We start from the raw sequence: 18,584 nt of genomic DNA on the forward strand, positions 1-18,584 counted from the left end.
CTGCGCAGGGAGGCGGGGCGCGCGCTGGGCCCGGGCGCGCCTGCGCGGCAGCGGCGCGGGGCGGGGCGGGGCCGAGGCGGGCGCGGGCGGCGGGGCCTGTTCGGTTCCGTCCGCCGTCAGCGCCGAGCCCGGGCGGGGCAGGCAGCGAGCAGCGGCGGCGGGGGTCAGCCCTCCCGGGATGTCGCAGAGTGCCATGTCCGAGACCTACGGTAGGATCCCGGGGCGGGGTGAGGGGATCCCCCTCTCCCTCCTCCCCGCCGGGGGAGCGGGCCCAGGGCCGGGCAGTGCCCCCTGAGGAGCGGGGAAGGAGCCGGTGGGACGTGAGGGCTCCCCGGGCTCGGGCGGGTCCCGCTGCCCTGAGCCTCCAGCGCCTGCCTCGCCCGTGGCTGCCCGGCCGGCCCGGCAGGAGCGCTCCGAGTTATCCTTCAGGGTGAGCAGGGACCGGTTTGGGCGCTGCTTGTTGTGGTCCGAGGAGTCCAGAAGGAAACTTGCAGTGCGCGTCCCCTGGGAGAAGCTGCCCGTTCCTTCACTTGGAGATGGCGGGTGATGCTGCGGACCGAGTTAAGGTTTCGGTCCTGTTGTCTTAGGCGTGCAGACGTCAAAAGAGTTGATTATGAGAGTGCGTTGGGAGGAAAAAGATGAGTGGGTATGTTCGTGTGTGCCTGCGTTGGCGTGGGTGTCTGACTGGTACTGGTAGGGAAACATCCCGTGGAGTAAAGTCGGAGTGCAGGCGCTGACAGGGTGTGTCCAGTGCGTCGCTGGGAGGCATCAGAGAAGAGAGGAGTCAAAGGGGCAAGCAGAGCTGGTATTGCTGGCTAGGTGGAGAAAATGAGAAACAACTGAATAGTAATAATTTCTTTTCTTTATAATTTTACTTGAAACTCTGCTTTGAATAGATTTCTTTTCCACCCTTTCCATACCATACAGTTGTGTAATATTTTCCAATATAAAGACACTGTTGTATATATAAACATATTCTAAAGCCATGTAATAGGTTCATAGTCCATGGGAGTAGGATCAGAACTGAATATGAAATAATTGAGTAATCAAAGCAGAATTGGGCACGACAACTCGGGAAACTGTTTTGGAGGCTGGCATGTCTATCAGGAGTAAGCCAAGTGACCTGATTGTTTCTACTGTGTAAGTCATTTTATTTCCAATACTGTAGTCATCAGTGCTTGATGTTCTGTCCTCCTGGTCAGTGCTTCAGTGTACAGCAGGTGCACAGAACCAAGGGCAGAACGAGGCAAGAGTGTGGGGCAACCCTTGAAGTGCCAACATTAGGATACTCAGACCCTGCTTCTTCTGTCCATCTGTTCTAGAAACATGTAGAAACCAGAGGGGTGTGCTTTGTCCTTCTGGATTTGAGTTTAAACTAGTTCTTCATGCTCTGTACTCCTGTGATCTCAGACTGGGATCACTTTGGCTATGCTTGTGGTGGTCTCTGAGCAAAAGAGCTGATAAAAAACCAGAGATGACAGCATCTCAGTGGTGCTCCTCCTTTGATGCTGCAGTACTAGGTAAGCCAAGTAGATGATTGGTATCTTAAACCAGATCAATTAAATGTTTTTCACATTGTTCCAGTGATGCAGAATAGGGATAGTAAGCCCACTGGAGCTGTTGATACTTTCTGATTATTTTGGTATCCTAGAAAACAAGCCCTTGAAATGGAAGCTTTGTAGATGTGGGTTGTTTCATTCTTGTTTGATATATTACCTTTTGGAGTTTCCATGTTTGTCCTGTGCACACATAGGCTACAAAAAATTCAGAGCTAGAATGCTTGAGAGTGTCAAGTTCTAGAGAACACAGAAGAATAAAAGCTGTTATAGCATAAAATTTAACTAACAGCGCTACAATCTCTGACCATAACAGTAGTCACTAACTAATTTTGCAGTGTCCTGTCCACATATGTAGCAGCCCCATTGACAGATCAAAGTTAGCAGTACCATGTGATTCAATTATGGATCTTCTGTGCTAGATGAAGGCTCTGGATTTAATGTGCTCAGTGTCCCAACAAAGAGTGTTTTGTTGCTGACCAGTGGAGGTCAGTTTTCCCCTGGTGACTGAGACTGGGGATCACTGTATCCCCCCTCCTGGAATCCACAGAGTTTGTAAATGCTTAGTCATGAATTAGATTTTTCTTGTCACCCGAATTATGACCCGTTCAATTATGTAACCTCAAGCTTTTTAGCCCATACAGATAGGCTCAGGAAACTGGTTGGTGCTTGGGTTGGTATTTTTCTTCCCAAAGTTGTTTTGCTGTCTGACTTTTATATGAGTTTATATGACTAGTTTTGCTGTGAGGTTTCAAATTCTCTTTCTGTTGAAAAGGGGGTTATTTTTTTCAATATTTTTTCTTAATCCATGGGGAATAAAGAGCCTTTCCTCTGACCACCATTGTTAATTTCATCTCTCCTGGGTTTTTTTCCTTACTTAGTTTCTTCCTCTGTGTCAAATTCTGTCTTCTTTGAAGGTTTTCTGTTCACTCACTTTTCCCAACTCGTTCTGTCCATTATTGAGATTCTTGTCTCTTCCTTCTTTTCAAACAGGGTTCTGCAGCTTCTCAGTCATGACACTAAATTTTGCTTACAATTCACATTTTCACTCCTGTAGATCTATTACATCAGTTATTATCTTCTGTTCTTAGCTTTATCTGTTCAATTATTTACGTGCTCAATTCAATATCTATTCAATTCTTATGTGTTCAGTTTATTTCCCGTACAAAGTGCCAAAACCAAACCAAACATGATAACTCCATGAATTTTGAGACTGGGTTTAGAAAGAACATTTTCCTGCTGCTTTTGGGAGAAAAGGCTCATTCTTTTAGAAGTTTGACATTTAACATTGGAAACAGATCTCTTATTCATAGGAAAACTCTTTTAACCCGAGTTTTCTGAGATGTAATGGCCTTTCTGTAGATAATTGCCATATAACAATACATGCATGTTTTAGCATCCCAATGCAAAATATACATCTTTTTCTGGTAAATACAGCCTGACAGAAAGTTGCTTATCCTTAATAAATAAATGTAAAGCAACCTTTGGATTTTAAATGGTAGAAGGATGGAAGTTGTACGAGTATTGAATAAATGCAACGTGTATGATTCAAGTCAAATCTCTTCACTCCTTAGTTCCTTGTGGTTTTTTCCACCAGCATCTGCAAATCCCAATCTGGTCAGATAAGTTTACCAATCTCTGTCATTGGCAGAGAATGTGTAGTCTTTCCATCTATTTGAAAATAATTCTTTTTGGTATGGACAATTTGATTTATCCTTTTCTCACCATCCCATGCCCTGCCATTTATCTGATGGTATTTGCATTTATCACCCTGGTCTTCAGTTTGTTTCAAATCTGATTTGATTTTTTAGAGTGCATAGCTCTTTCACTTGTAAGGATGCAGAACTTCCCTCTTCGAAGCATTCTTTTTGCAGATTGGAATAGAGCCAGGTTGATCTGTTCTACCTGTTTGTTAACTTTCTGCTAGAGGAAGGAGTTAGCAGTGGGAGTAGCTCCTCCTTTTATCTAGAGGCAGCATGTGCCAGTAGGAATGCTTCAGAGCACTCTTTCCTCCTGCCCTATGCCATCAATGAGAGAGTTTCCAAAGGGCCAGCATTAGGGAATATAAATTCTACTCTGTAGCAAGGAGTTGGAAGGATTTCAAACTGAGATTGGGGATATCATTTGGTCTCCCCCCTACCCTACTGTATTAGCAGTGTAAAGGAAACTATTTAATTATCATTGCATTTTAAAGACTAAGCTACAGCACCTCAGAAGCTGTTTGACTGTTTCTTCTGCTGGAGCAGACTTCAGTCAGAGGAGGAGGTTGGATGTCTGGGGGTGGTTGCCACATCAACCATCTGTTTTTGCTGGTGCTTGAGTCAAAGCCCACAATTGTCTCTCTTCTCCTTTCCCCTCAGCTCACACTGAACCACCACCCCCAAAAGAAAAGAAAAAAAAAAGAAAAAAAAAATCAAACACAAAAGACGTGATGTAATTTATGCAGTTTAACAGCTTGTGCTGCTGGTGCATCTTTAGGGTGAAGCCACAATTTTATTCTTTTTTGGGTATGCTAGAAAATAAGTTTTATTTCCTGCACCCCCTACCAAGTTTGGGATCAGGTAATACACGTAGCTCTCAGAGGGGAGTAAGCTGATTCTTTATAATGCCTTATTTCTTTAAACAGCCATCCTATGCTGTGTTTCATCTCCTTGTGATTTCTGTAGTGCATATTTTGTAGCCTTTTTTCCCTTTAGCACAGAGTTCAGTTTTGATCCTAAATCCCTACTGTATAAAAACGATCTTATTTAAGGGCAAAGTGCTTTAACTTTTCTAGACTTTTTCAGCAGCCAGCATGGCAGCAAGCATTTGTAACATCTGAATGATGTTTTCAGCTTTTCTATGAAGAGGGAACAACAGAATTCAAAAGAAAAGTTTCTCTAGGGTGACAGCGTTGGCAGCAGACTGGAATGCTGGAGCTCTGAGCTGCTTTGTCAATTAGGGGAAAAAAAAAAAGGGGATTAAAAAAAGCAGTGAAATGAAATTAACTCCTCTGGGAAGAGGACCCCAAAAAGAAAAACTAGAGCAATTAGCATTAGTGCAAACACTGGAATGTGAGTTGCATTTGCTGAAGTTGCTAAGAACGAATATATAGTTTGAGTCCACAGTGATGGTCTGAAAGAAGCTGTCTGCCCAGTCCCATTTGATTTCTGTGCTTCCAAACTGTGCTAAATTTTACATACATCTGTACAGGTTAAATAGAAAACATTTCACGTCCTAAATCATGTGCTAAAATAAGTAATAAAAGTGTAGTTGATGTGTTACCAGTTGTCATACAGAATGACATTATAAGAAAGAAGTTGCAGAATAACAAGATGAAAAATGTTCTCCCTGTTCTTACCTGGTATTGCCTTATTTGTTAATATGCTAGGCTGTGAACTTAAAATTGGTTAAATCTTTAAGATTGTTTTTAAGATTTGGTATTGGCAAAGCCTTTCTCTTGTCCTTCCTCGCAGTTGGTTAAATGTGCAGAGTATTCCATGTTTCCTTAACCGTGTTATCCAGTGCTCATGGATAAACTGATAATATAAGTCTAAAAGCTTTTTGGTAGTTTGGATAATTTACATAAAATTGGAGTTTAAAATGACACAAGCACGGTTATATTTGTGAATGTAACAGTGTCTTTGAGTCTACATGTGTTTGGAAGCATTGCTACCTGTGGTGCAGAAAGACTATAATGTTTTTGTTAGAATACTAACATTTTCGTTTTATGGGGACTAAAACACATTTCTCTTTGTTTGGTGGAATAAAACACATTTCTCTTACTTTCATACTGTGGAAAAAGTGAAAGGTAACTGGCTTCAAGTTTCATCTTAGAAGGTCCATTTGCTATTGTGTCAGATGGAAATTTATTTTTTGTCTACTAAGTAAGCAGGCATTGAACTGTCATCCAAGTGATGTATTTGTAGGAGAGATTCCCTTTTAAATTTGTCTGGCACAATAGAATCTTGATAAGAATTAGGAGTCTATTATGAAGCGCTGCTAAAATATATTATCAATTTAAAGACATGAATATAAAATCCCCAAATAGCACTGTTGCTTTCAGAGCAAAATATAAAGCAGCTCAGTTTAAAACACCTCAGGGAAAAATGCACTGCTGTTGTGATGCTCTTCCAGATCAGTCCCTGGCAGCGATGTGGCTGTCCCAAGGCCTGGCTGGCCTCAGCCTGTCTGTGCAGAGGGGAGCAGTTAAATTTGTTAAATTAAATTAAATTTGTTAATTTAAATTGTTAAATTTGCTGCTCTCTGTGGGTTTGTGGTTTGCACAAATACGCCTTAGTGAGCCACACTGGACAACCAGTGCTTGCAGTTACAGTGCAGATCAGTGGGGCAACAGAGTTTTGGTTTTAGTCTTTCCTTGGCTGAGGTTTGCGGTAGCTGTTGTTCTGCTGTCAGTACCACGAGGCTTCCATGGGAAAAAAAGGAAGGTAAACTTGAATTTTATAATTGTAAGGAGAAAACTGACAAACAGCATTCACCAGACACAAAGTAGAACCAGTTTTAATTGGATTTCAGATTTATGTTTGGAAAACAACAGAATCAGAAACAGATTATTTTAATTGTCTGTGTCTCAGAATATCTTGCATTTTGAGGTGCTCTGAAAGTGGTAAAACCAGTGAGATTATACACACACAGACACACACACACAGAGTAGTTTAAATATACAAAATGGTGTCAAAGGCAGGTAACCAGTGATATTTGATCCATAAAAATTGAAATTTGGCTTTCTTTGAGGTGAATTTTTTCTTAACCTAATGCTTTGGGCTATTTATGATATGTACATTTCATTTTAACAGTGAAGACTTGATAGAGTGAAGGATTCTCAGCTTCAGCGTGTTTTGCAGTTGAGGTGACATGGAGGGCTCTTCTTTAGAGGAGTTAACACAAAATTTTCACAACCTGAAGGAAAATCCTTTCTGTGACTATTTTTTTTTAATCCATAAAGCATGAGCAGCTGGGTGGGGGCGTGACAAATGAGAGGATTTTGGAACAGAAAGTCTTGAGCATGTAAGTGGTCATATTTGTGAGCAAGAAACAGCCATCTTCTGAGAAGGGTGGAATTCAGAATCTATCCCGAGCCTGTTACAGCATTTCAAACAAGAAGGACAAAATGTAAAGAAGCAAAAACCCTTAGTAAAACATTACCTCATTTTAAATATGAATAAAATCCAGAAGACAGGTGAAGACAAAGAATGGTAGACGTTTCCAGGACTCATAGTCCTGTCTTTTTAACAGTGGGAATCTTCTTAGCATTTGAGAAGTTTGCTTGTTCCTTTTGCCACTGCTAGGGAGTGTTTGTGATATACCATAACAAGTAACTCCTTCATGAAATGGAATGAGCACATAGATTTGTGTGTTTCTTAAATTCTATTTTTGAAACTAAGTACTCAAATGAGGTCCTGGTAGTGGATTTTATCAGTTCTTTGACTTACTTAGCATAATGTAGTTTTCTTTTTATTCTGCCATCCCCTGGGCCAATACCTACGTAGCCCACTTGACAGCTTTGAACACTCTTAAAAAAATTAATGTTTTCATTTTTGATGATGTTGCAAACTTAATCATTTTCCTTGCATGCTTACCAGATGTCTTCTTGGAGACCTGCTCTGTTTCTTAGAGAAACTGTGCAATAAAGAGTAAAAAATCTGCTGCTGGTAGAAAAATAAATAGGGAATCTTGCATGAGCTGTAAAGGTTGTCTTGGTGGCAATATATTAGGGGAAGCAGTTGTAAGCTTTCTAATCAGTTTATCATTTTTGAGAGCAGTAAGACAGGGAAGCTTTCTTTGGTCTTTAGCAAAACTGAAAGCAGATTTGTAGTGGTAGCATTAAAGCATTTTATGTAACTGTTGAAACAACAGAAATGTGCCATAAATCTTGAAAACATGTATTACCAATGAAAGTTGATATAAATGCCTCATAAATAGGTAACAGAAATACATATACATTAATTTAACATGTGGAGGAAATGTCAGACTAGGCATTTCAGAATAAAAATTATTTCTTCCCTCTAAATTTTGCAGAGAAATACTGTGGTTGTCCCAGCTGTACAAGGATTAAAAACAAAGTATGAGTATTAAAGTGTTAATAGACAAGTTCAAATTATTGTAATTAAAAAAAAAAAAAACAAAAAACAAAAAAACAAAACCCCACACACAAAAAAAAACCACAGCAAAAAAACCCACAACAACCAACCCCCCCCAAAACCCCCCAAACAACCAGCCCTCTCTAGAATTGTAGATTTTGAGGAATGATATCGTTATACATTTGTGTTGACTATGGTTAATAGCTTGCACACTCTTAAAACACACTACTGGAATACAAATAACCATTTACCTGTGATTCAGCCTATTTTAACTGAACTCAGATTCAGCTATTTCTGCTTTGTTTTGTCTTTCTTGCCTCTCCATAAAGAATTCTTAGTTCTTGCTGTGTAACATCACTTTCGCAGACACTGGATAATTCTTCAGATTTATTGGTATTTTGCTAATTTTGTCATCTATTCCCTTTTCTTTGAAATAACAGGTACAAGAGAATAGCTGGGTTGTGAGCTTGGTCTTGTAATGAAAATGTGAGTCCATACTAAAATTCAGCTTTTTTTTTTCTTTTTCTTTCCATCTTCAGATTTCCTGTTTAAGTTCTTGGTGATAGGAAATGCTGGAACTGGAAAATCCTGTTTGCTACACCAGTTTATTGAGAAAAAATGTAAGTACATGTAAGAGTTCTCCACTGCCTTGTACCGCAGGTAAAGGCTCTGCCTACATGGGCACATGTTTTGGCATGGAAGCTCCCCTAATTCTCTTATTTATGTAGGTGAGGATTTTAGTAAAGAATTGTGTTCACAGCCGTGCTGTAAATTCCTACTGCTCACTGTTTGTCTTTAATCTAGAGCCTAATATGGAGCATTGTTCTCTGTTACTCTCAAAGAAATATAACAAGATGTTGGTGAAAATACAGACTTACTTTCTGTGAGAGGTATAATTTGCATCTACAAGATTCCCTAGATATATAGTAGATACTTGGATCTTCTAGAAAAAATAATGAAAGAAAAGTTGAATTGCTAGAGTAGATTTAGAAAGCCTGTAGCATCTTTCAAAATAAATAGTAACTGTTTTCTTTGTTAAGGACTGTGCTCTGTGGTAAATACTGATAGGGATTCAATTGTGACTATTATTCAGAGATGAGCAGATAACATAAAAGGAAAATTTCTGTTGAATTGTACATTTGGCATCAAGATTAAACAAAAATAATATGCATTTAGAAACCTTTGTAAATCTGAGGCGACTGTTGTCTTTCTCAACCAAACAGTAATTCACCTTGTCTCTGGAGGAATACTTAAGGCTAATGATGTGTAAGCACTGAGAACACGGCTTGATTCTGAGTAAATTCCAGACAAGCCCTTGTTTCCAGTAAGGGCAGCTGTAAATTTCTGAGATTCTGTGATATCAACAGCATACATAGAGCAAGTATCTCAACTTTGTGCATTAAAGAAAAATTGGCTCTTGCATATTCATGGTCGAGACTGTGTGCATTCCCATGAGTTTTAATTTAAATGGCATCAAAGTATTAGAAAACACAGCTGGAAAAAAGTGTACAGAAAGTATCTTGCTACTTATTAAAGTGAACTGGAAATTATTTAAAGCAGGAAATTTACTATTTCTAGTGGTAAGTTTGAATTGACTAAACTGTCAAAAATTGTAAGAACATTTATTCTGTGTGGTGGCAGTGAGCTTATGAGCAGCACTGAATTTGATGGTTCAGGAAGTTTGTCATTTTGAACACTGAGGAGTTTTGATAATACCTAAATCGTTTTATGTAAAAACGATTCACTCTAAATATTCTTCTAATAAATTTTGTTTTCTTTCTTTTTTTGTAGTCAAAGATGACTCAAATCATACTATAGGAGTGGAATTCGGTTCAAAGATCATAAATGTGGGTGGTAAATATGTAAAATTGCAGATATGGGATACAGCAGGACAAGAACGGTTCAGGTACACTTTTCAGTCATTTTATAAAGTGTTATTATAATTGCTGCTGTGAGTGGTGAGTATTTTTTATCTCTGCTTGTAAACAGGCAAAGCTTTTTGGTCAGTGGAATTGTTTGTTTGCTTTCATGTTAACCCTCCAACCTGGACACAGCAACACAGATCCATCGATTTTGGTAGAGCAATGCTGCCTTGCAGGATCTGAGTTTCTGCCCTTTCTTTCATTGGGTATTTTCTGTTCAGGTTATATGAGTGGAATAGGTGGCTAAAATCTTGCTCACCAGCCAAATTCTTAATTGTTTTTTAACTAAGAGTAAGCACTTAACTCTATGTTTAGGAGGCGTTCTATTGGTTGGAATAAGTAAATGTTAGGAAGCTGTAAGCTGTTCAAAATCTCCATGAAAACAATTGCACAGTATCATTATATACAACTTTATTACAGAAGAAAAAAAATCAGTCAAATTCACTGGGGTAAATACATTTCTAGAAAGACTGAGATATCCTCATTTTCTTAGAAAAAAACCCAATCAATTTATCAGCTTACAATAGCCAGTGTGCTTTTAATGCTGTATTTTAACAGTGTTCTGCATCTGAGGCATAGATCAAACTTCATAAAAATCTAATGGATTCCTGGGTACTTTCAAATTTCAAAATAATCCATTTTTCTATATATTTTGTGAGGAATGCAATGAGGTCTCTTTGTTTTGGGAGAGAGGTTGGTTAACAAAGGTGAGCATGATGGTAGAAGTCTGAGTAATGGGCAGCAATCCAGGTAAATGTCTTCTACTTGTGACTAAATAAAGCTGGGCTCTGGTTTGTAGTCTTCATTAACGAGGTCTCTCCAGTGTGTTGGCCAGATATCAGCCTCCAGTTCTGTATCTGGTCGTGTGTTATGATGATTTGTGTACCTTCAGCACCACAGGGGTCATAATGGACTTTGAGAATCCTTGTACAGCTATATTTCATCAAAGTGCTTCGTCAAAATCCTGGTTGTAATTAGTCTGCTGCTGCACAGATGATAACATTGTCTAAAAAACATGTTTTGTTCTAAATATGTAAATAAGAATTCTGTTTCATAATACAGATCGTGTTACATTAACCCGGATTTTAAACACTGAAGGCACCACAGAAATATGTTTGTAATTCTATTTCAGGTCTGTAACAAGGAGTTACTACAGAGGGGCTGCAGGTGCTTTGCTTGTCTATGATATAACCAGGTAAGAAAGACAGGAACTCTTTTGGTCATGGACTGCCAGATCCAGTTAATGCATAACAATTCCTACCCAAGTACCTAATGCTCTGATTGAGATTGGGCAGGAAGGAAAGATAGAAAGTAGAAGAGGTACTTCTGTTTCAGTGCATATTTAGGCTTTGGAACTTGCTTGCATGAGATATTGTGAATGTCAGGTGTGAACAGTGTGAAGGGTTACACGGATTTGTGGGGATTGGCCCCCCAGTTGCTGATCTAATGATGGTGGACTGTGTGCAGCGGCTGGCTCAGCAAGCCCTGCCACAGGAACAAGAGCAGACTTCAGCCACCCTTAGCCAAGGTGGTGCACCCTTCCTTGTGGGAACTGCTGATCAGTGCACTGGGATACAAGGTCATCCTCTGGAGGATCTAGCTCTGCCTACACATTCTTTAACTATAGGCCAAAATTCTCTTCATCTCCTCGTCTTTCAATATTATAGGCAGCCAATAAAACACCATTACACTTGTTCACGTTCTTCCTGCCACCATTGACTGATACTTGTCAGATGAGTTTTGGGTTGGTCAGTGGTGGTTCAGTGGCTGTTGCTTGTTGTTCTGTGAGTGAGGGGTTCTCTCAGCAGGCTTTGAAATCTGTGTTCTGTGCCTAAGGTCAGCTGGAGTCATCTGTGAGTCTTTCTGCTTGAAGGCTTTCTCCCTGCCCACTGCTACAACGGCAAGTGGGGTGTGCAGGATGACTGCCTGCAGTGTAGGTCCTGACTCCAGTGTGGAAGTTCAGGCAGGCACATCTACACAAGCCTTGTAAATTCTGACAATCTCACTGGTAATTTAAGTATCAGTTGAGTTCCATGCGGAACAATATCTCGTTCTGTTATCCTAAAATGTCATGCACAAAAGTTGAAGCTGGATAAGAGCTTAAAATCTTAGCTTTTCACTTTAACACTGTATTTTATTGTTGTGTGTTTATATATTGTGATTAATTTCATTTTGATTTTTAAATACTCAAGCTTTTAAATAGTTTCATGAGGGAATTTGTAAGTCTTCCCTGTTCATCACTGGTACATTGCGATGTGTAGGTGCCTTGCCTGCAGTTTGTTTGCCACCAACACAGATTTGCTGTCTGAGTTTTGGTTCGTGATCTGTTCACAAGAAATGAGCGTGTCCTAATAAAGGATTTCATTTCCTGCACAGCCGGGAAACCTACAACGCACTCACTAATTGGTTGACGGATGCAAGGATGTTAGCAAGTCAAAATATTGTGATAATACTGTGTGGAAACAAAAAGGATCTCGATGCAGATCGTGAGGTCACTTTTTTAGAAGCATCCCGGTTTGCACAGGAAAATGGTAAGTAGTACAAAACCTTCCTGTAGCATTCAAAGACGCATAATACTTCAAATCATTTACGTTTTTGTGCAGTTAGGCTGGACTTTGTACCCTCTCTGCAGAAAGAGTTCTGTCAGTACTTGAAGGCCCAGAGAGGCAGTACCTGCAGTGAAAACTACATGTGCTACGTAAGTCTCATTACCAGTGGTTCTTCCACTCACAGCTGCTCCTTTAGGAATACCCTCTATGTGGAGATACATTCTGCAGGAAATGCAATACAACTTCAGGTATTGCCTTGCCTCCAAACAGCTAAAGAGAAAACGAGGGACATGAATTCCCATTTTTCAGTATCTTAAAGACTCTATAGATAATAGACAAAGTTGTATTATGGGGTGTGCTGCAGTTTGAAGCAATGAGTTTTACTTCTTGAAAGCTGAGTTCAGTGCAGGGCATGGATCCAGACAGCTATTACCTGGTCTGTATTCAGAATTTCCAGTCTGAGGACATGATTCTGTGTCAGCTAAAGCCAGTCTTGGTCTGAGCTTGTGTGCTGCTGTCCTGCCATCAGCAAAATCTGGTTTTGCTTTTATAAATCAATTGAAGTCTTTTCTACCAACTGTGGTTACTGGCTTTGCTTTTGCACATAACCTCTGTTTAATGGGAAACTGGATGAAGTTTGGTTTGAAGTGCAGTTTTGCATGCACAGCCCAGGTTATCTTTGGATTCCAGGTTTCTAGGGTCCCTGAGTAAATTTTAGAGGATGTTTTTTGTGGTTTTGCCATCCAAAGTTCATTTTTCTGGACCATGCTTTATGACTGTAGATCTCTGTACAAATATTTTTATTGCTCCTAGCTTTCATGCTTTGAACTACTATACCTGGTACTCCAGACATGTTTTGAGGATGTTTTTTGTGTGTCAAATGCAGAGCTGATGTTCTTGGAAACAAGTGCTCTAACGGGGGAAAATGTTGAAGAGGCCTTTGTACAGTGTGCAAGGAAAATACTCAATAAAATTGAATCAGGTAAATTAAGTTTTATATTTATAAAATCCTTTATTTTATCTGAAAATTAATAGAAGTGCACATGGAAATATCACCATTCAAAGTCCTCTAATAGAATTAAATAACAAAAAAAGAAAAATTCATTTTAGCAAAATAACCTATTTGCTTTATAGCTGCTTCTCATATCTTTAATAGGAATGGATATCTAAGTGAGACCTGTATTTCCAAAAAAAGGTGGTGGTGTGAATTGTGGGTGATGTTTACCTTAACAGTCAGGTCTGAGTGTAGGTTCTGTGTTCTGTGGGTTGCTGCATCCCTACAAACAGCAAGCCTGACATTAGACAGTTTTTGTAGTCCAGAATAAAAACCTAATATTAGGGCAGTCATAACTGTAAATTCTGCTTCTCATATGTAACAGGAAGTATAGTCAAGAGAGTATGAACAGTAATACTAAAAATTTCAGGATGTTTCCTAGCAACTGTTTTTCTGAAGTGACCTTCCTGCCTCTCAGTTGAAATCATTTTTACTTTTGCAGATCTAGAAATATACCAGAAGCTTCTCAACACAAGTGGGAAGGTTTCTGCTGGAGACAGGCTTCTGTGTGTTAGATGTCATTACAGCTAATTTGCATTCCAGTTTTTCTCCTTTCTAGCTGCTTGATATCTTTAAAGTTTTAAGTACTGGCCATTTTGAAAAGTCTGTCTCAGATTCTGATTACATGTTTCCAATGCCAAACACAAATTTTTAGATGAAAATAATATATTTTCATAGGAATTTTCTGATTACTGCATCAACTCACTGCCAAACAGCAGCTTTCATTTTAAACAAATAAACAAAACTAACCTAAACAAACCCAAAACCCCAATGAAAAAAGCAATGTATAGCTACTTTCTCACAATACTGTAGATTGATGACTTGCTTTAAAGAGGCACTGCCACCACAGAATTAAGTCTTATTTTCTGTGAACTGCTCCTGCCTTTTATTGTGACAGCAGACATCCACTGAACCATGTGAAAATGGAGCCTGCAAGGAGCTTAGGGAGGTCTCTCTTGGCTAGACCACCTTACAGCCACAAGAACAGTTCTGAAGGCACAGGGTATGACATAGGCAGAAATGGATACCAGAAGCTGGAAAGGTTGATCATTTTCCCTGGGGGACAGTTTTTTTTGGAATCCTTTTATCAGACTGATCCATTTTTGTTTGGCTTCTATCTACAATACTATTTGCTTTACCTATGAGCCTCTGAAAGCAGGAAGTTTTTACCTATATTCACAAAAAACATTTTAGACCTTTCTTTTGTTCAAAGTAGTGCAAATGCATTTCTTGTTTGCAGCCTAACTCTGCAACAGATTGCTTTGTCATCATCATCAAGGGCATATGGTTAAATTAGAGGAGAAAATTATTGCAGGTTGAAATTGCCTAAAAGTAGACAAAATTGAGATAAGGTCTCCAGAAATGGATCAGAATATAGTCTAATGTTAATGGTTAATTTGGAATATATTATTTGCACATGATCCATGTTCTTGTGACTATTTGTTTCTCATCAGGAGAATTGGATCCAGAAAGGATGGGCTCAGGTATTCAGTATGGAGATGCTGCCTTGAGACAGCTGAGATCACCACGCAGAGCACAAGCACAAAGTGCTCAAGAATGTGGGTGTTAGAGAAACAAAACACAAAATCCCAAATACTTACTTTAGATACAAAAGGTAAGGCTACAAAAATCTTGGGGTGGTGGGCAAATGAGCATATTTCATAACTGTGCTGTATTGGGTGCTTGGCTTTTTCACCATTATCCTGTAAAGGTACAGGTAATCTATTGAAATAATGCACAGTGGAATGGATTGGTGGTTTTATACTTTGGTTTTTCTTCTGTCATCTGCTGGGAAGACTGGTGCTCTTGCTGAAGTATTTCTAAATACCAGCTTGCTCTGAGTAATGCTGTGGAAAACATTTTCAAATTTTCTATTCCTGAGATGCATTATAGGCCTAATAGCTACCTAATGCACTGAAGGGAAAGTGAATCAGTTCTGTTGCATTGGGAACAAACATTAGTAGAAGTAAGCATTCACAAAATGTATGGTACAGTATCTTGTGCTAAGCTATGATAAAGTCCTTTCTGAAAAGGAGGCTTAAACACTGAGACTCAAAAATTAAAGATAACACTAAATTTCAAACTTCATTGACTTTCTTGCCCCTACCTAAAAGCAGCCTGAAGTTATTCTGATTGCTGCCTGCTATTAGCAGAAATGTAAACAAGAGAATAGTAGTGTTTGCTGCTTAAGCAGTGTTGTCATCTAAAGTAGTTCTTCTGGGACTGTTGCAGCCTAGGAAACAGGGTGCAGTGTGCTAAAGTTCTTCCAAAGATGTTGTTCAGAGGAAGTGAGGAAAGAATTTTTCCCTTTAGCAGTTATAGGGGAAGAGACATAAAAGTCACATAAACTCCTAAGAACAGCTCTGTTTTAGTCTTTCTTTTAAACAGCTGTCCTTAAGACACTTCTCAGTAGTCACTGGATTTTACATAACTCTTTGCAGCATGCAGTGGCTCTTAGGAAAGTCCTTTCTCCCTGTGTAGTTAATTATTCTGCTATAAATAATCCTTATTTCTCTAATACAAGGACAGTGATATCAAATGAGTACTGCAGGCATAGCTACTGCATCACTTTTACTGTATTCATCAGCTTGAGCAGTGCACACAGCAGAAGCTTTATGGAACATTAAATAAGGCAGCACATAATTCCACATTCCCTTTTTTTTTTTTTTTTTTTTTTCTTCTCATGTTCTGGGAGCTTAGCTCCCAATTAAAGCCTAGAATTTTAAATAATAGATAGGAATCCTTTCCTCCTATAAAATGTCATTCTTGAACTAAGAGACTCCTAGAAAAGGGCTTTGATTTTGTTCAGGTTTGGCTCTACAGAAATGAATATTTATTGATCTTATTTCAAGCTCAGTTTTCAGATTGATCAGATATGGGTAATTAATGGAGTTCTTATGTATTCTACAGCTGTCCTTGCAAATGGTGTTTGAAGAAACAGAAAAGCTTGAAGGCTATGCAGTTTTTAAAAACATCTTTCCACTATCTACAGACAAAGCAGAGCACTGCTGACAGAAAGATGTCCTGTGGTGGGGGGCAGGAATGTGCACAACACACAAGTCTGCAAAGTGAACTGGATAGTTTGGTGGACAATATTAAGGCTCATACCTGTATGTAAATGTTTTCCATTACCTGTTTTTGTTCTTTCACCTCTAGTTTAAAGCATTGCAATGTACTGTAAATAATGTAACAGTAAATTTACAAAGCATGGTATACTTATGTATGCTATTAGAATGTTGCACTATAAGCTGTTTAATATTTTATTTTTTTATCATATAAACAAATTTAACTGAGGTAGGCTTTGTCACGTTTGTTTGTTGCACAATAGTTTGTATTTACAACCTGAATTATAAAACCACTGGCAACTGTCAGTGAGAGGTTGTTGGTTTATTTTTTCCTACTCAGTTTGCCACATTCTAACAAGCTGTTGACAGGGTCAATTCTTAAAGTGTGGTTATGACCCATACTTGTGGTATCCTGATATGTCAAGTTGGAGAAGGCAAGTTAAAGCACAAAAGCAGAGCAAGATTGCTACACTGAGCTATACCATCTTTCATGAAATTAGAGTTCTGTTTATTTCCTTGTCCTGATATTTTTGGTTCAAATGGATGCTTATCTGAAAAGTATGCACCTTGAGTTGTCTCTGAATTAAATGGAATTAAGCATGCTTTGTACTTGAAAAGCCTGGGTTTAGTTTTAAAAAGGCTGTTGGGTCCAAAAACTTTCATGTCACTCCTCTGATTGTTGTATTTAGGATTGGATTTGTTACAGAACTGGTAACTATTATTCCCAGTGATATTCTCTTCCTGGTGAGAGTGTGAAGTGGTTTTTGAAGCAGCATAACTCTATTTTCAAGAACATCAGAGAACTCCAAAGAAACTGGCCTGTCTCAATCCTCGCTCAGTTCAGTTTGGCTTTCAGAACTGCACATACTTACCAGAAGCAAGTCCTCTGGAGCAGGAAGTTGGATGGAGCTGTCTCCTGCACCAGTCCCAACAGCCAGTTATGAATTGGGATGTGTTGTCCATCAGAGCTGAGGAGGGTGTTGGTTCTAAAATTCCAAACCAGTTCTGGAATGCTGGGAAAAGATGAGGTACTGGGTAGTCTGTTCCACCACACACCATTCCATAACCCAATCAGGTTTCTTGGCACACTGACAAAAGCTGAGCACAAGCAGAGCAAACAAAGGTTGCTCTCCTGTCACTGTTAGAGTGGTGGAAGGGGTGTTGGCTATTGATCTAAACCTCTTTCCCTTATTACAGTAGCAGTTGAAAGGAGCAGAGGACTGTTGCTTATAAACAGAAATTTCAGGGGTTTCACAGGGATTTTCTTCTACTTCTTTCTGTCCCTTTTACATACAAGGCCTTCTTTTGTACTTGGTTCTTAAGACCATTTTGGTTAAGTGTCTCTCTTTTAAAAAGCAGTAAGCAGTTTATTATTTCAGTAACTGTCTTAAAGCTGTCCCCTTCCTCCTTGGAAGGAAAGAATAGTGTCATTATAATGAGTTGGACATGTTTCTACCATTTTTAAATGTATACTCTCACTGTATACACATTAACCTGGTTAATGTGCATGTTTTGTAGTATCTCAGCCTTTTATGCTGCATATCCTGCTGACATTCTAAAAAGGAAATTTTCTAAAATTGCAACTCCTTAAAGAAATATTGTTGGAAGCAATAGCTCTCAGCAGTCCCAACTCTATTGTTTACTATTGGTCCTCTGAGGGTCTTTTATTTCTAAAACTAAACATCATGCCAGTATCAGCCCTGGAGTAGATTTCAGGCTTTAGCATTATAGTTGACACAGCAAACCAAACCTAGCTTACCTGAACAGTGAGTCATAAATAGGCTACGTATGGTTTCAGGGTAAAAGTCCTACTTTACCAAAGCACGATGGGTGGGAGTTCTATGTGAAATACCATCAGGTACCTGTATCTGAGGTTTCGTTGGATGTGGAGCTTTGGCTGTTCAGCCCATTAAGAGATTTAAATGTCTTATTAAAGCCTGTGTCTTGCCTTTCAATGAGTCTGTTGGCGTACACTATTTCATTTAATGCTTGTATCTAGCACCAAATAAAGAATTTTCCTTGATTTTCTTCCAGCAAATCCAGCTTACTTGTACAAGATTTTTTCTGTTAAGTCAATAACATGACTGTTTGGCAACTCCCATAGAATTCAGTCGCCTCATGTTATCCATTCTTTGTATTCAAATAGCTCAAGAGTTCCTCTAAGATATATAAAAAGTGAATGCCATAGAAAAACCTGACTAGTCTGTGCACCTCATTTCCATTATATTTTATATGCTGGAAGAATTAACACTATAAAAATCACAAGAAATACATTGTAAGTCCACAGAGTAAAAATAGTCTCATTCATTTACTGAAGAACTCATGGCATAGCGAACTTCAGTGTAGCCAGCTTTTAAA

The 18,584-nt window shown here is 39.0% G+C and overlaps 1 protein-coding gene across 1 annotated transcript; it reads left to right on the top strand.

Moving 5' to 3' along the window:
- The first annotated feature begins 50 nt into the window (after positions 1-50).
- On the top strand, positions 51-18,264 carry RAB4A (RAB4A, member RAS oncogene family). Its single transcript, XM_063390503.1, has 8 exons — positions 51-209; positions 8,176-8,256; positions 9,428-9,542; positions 10,691-10,753; positions 11,935-12,089; positions 12,994-13,089; positions 14,616-14,776; positions 16,072-18,264. Exons 1-7 carry the CDS (start codon positions 179-181, stop codon positions 14,729-14,731), a joined length of 657 nt encoding a protein of 218 aa, XP_063246573.1. The 5' UTR covers positions 51-178; the 3' UTR covers positions 14,732-14,776; positions 16,072-18,264.
- The last annotated feature ends 320 nt before the right edge of the window (positions 18,265-18,584 follow it).

This window comes from Prinia subflava, chromosome 2, assembly GCF_021018805.1.
Source record: "Prinia subflava isolate CZ2003 ecotype Zambia chromosome 2, Cam_Psub_1.2, whole genome shotgun sequence".
NCBI classification, from domain to species: Eukaryota; Metazoa; Chordata; class Aves; order Passeriformes; family Cisticolidae; genus Prinia; species Prinia subflava.

What these genes read in the sequence shown, in the direction of transcription:
- RAB4A (XM_063390503.1), top strand. Translation starts at nt 179, where the DNA reads ATGTCGCAGAGTGCCATGTCCGAGACCTACG. An exon ending in GCAGGACAAGAACGGTTCAG is followed by an intron (nt 9,543 to 10,690) that starts GTACACTTTTCA and finishes ATTCTATTTCAG; the next exon opens with GTCTGTAACAAGGAGTTACT. An exon ending in CTTGTCTATGATATAACCAG is followed by an intron (nt 10,754 to 11,934) that starts GTAAGAAAGACA and finishes TTTCCTGCACAG; the next exon opens with CCGGGAAACCTACAACGCAC.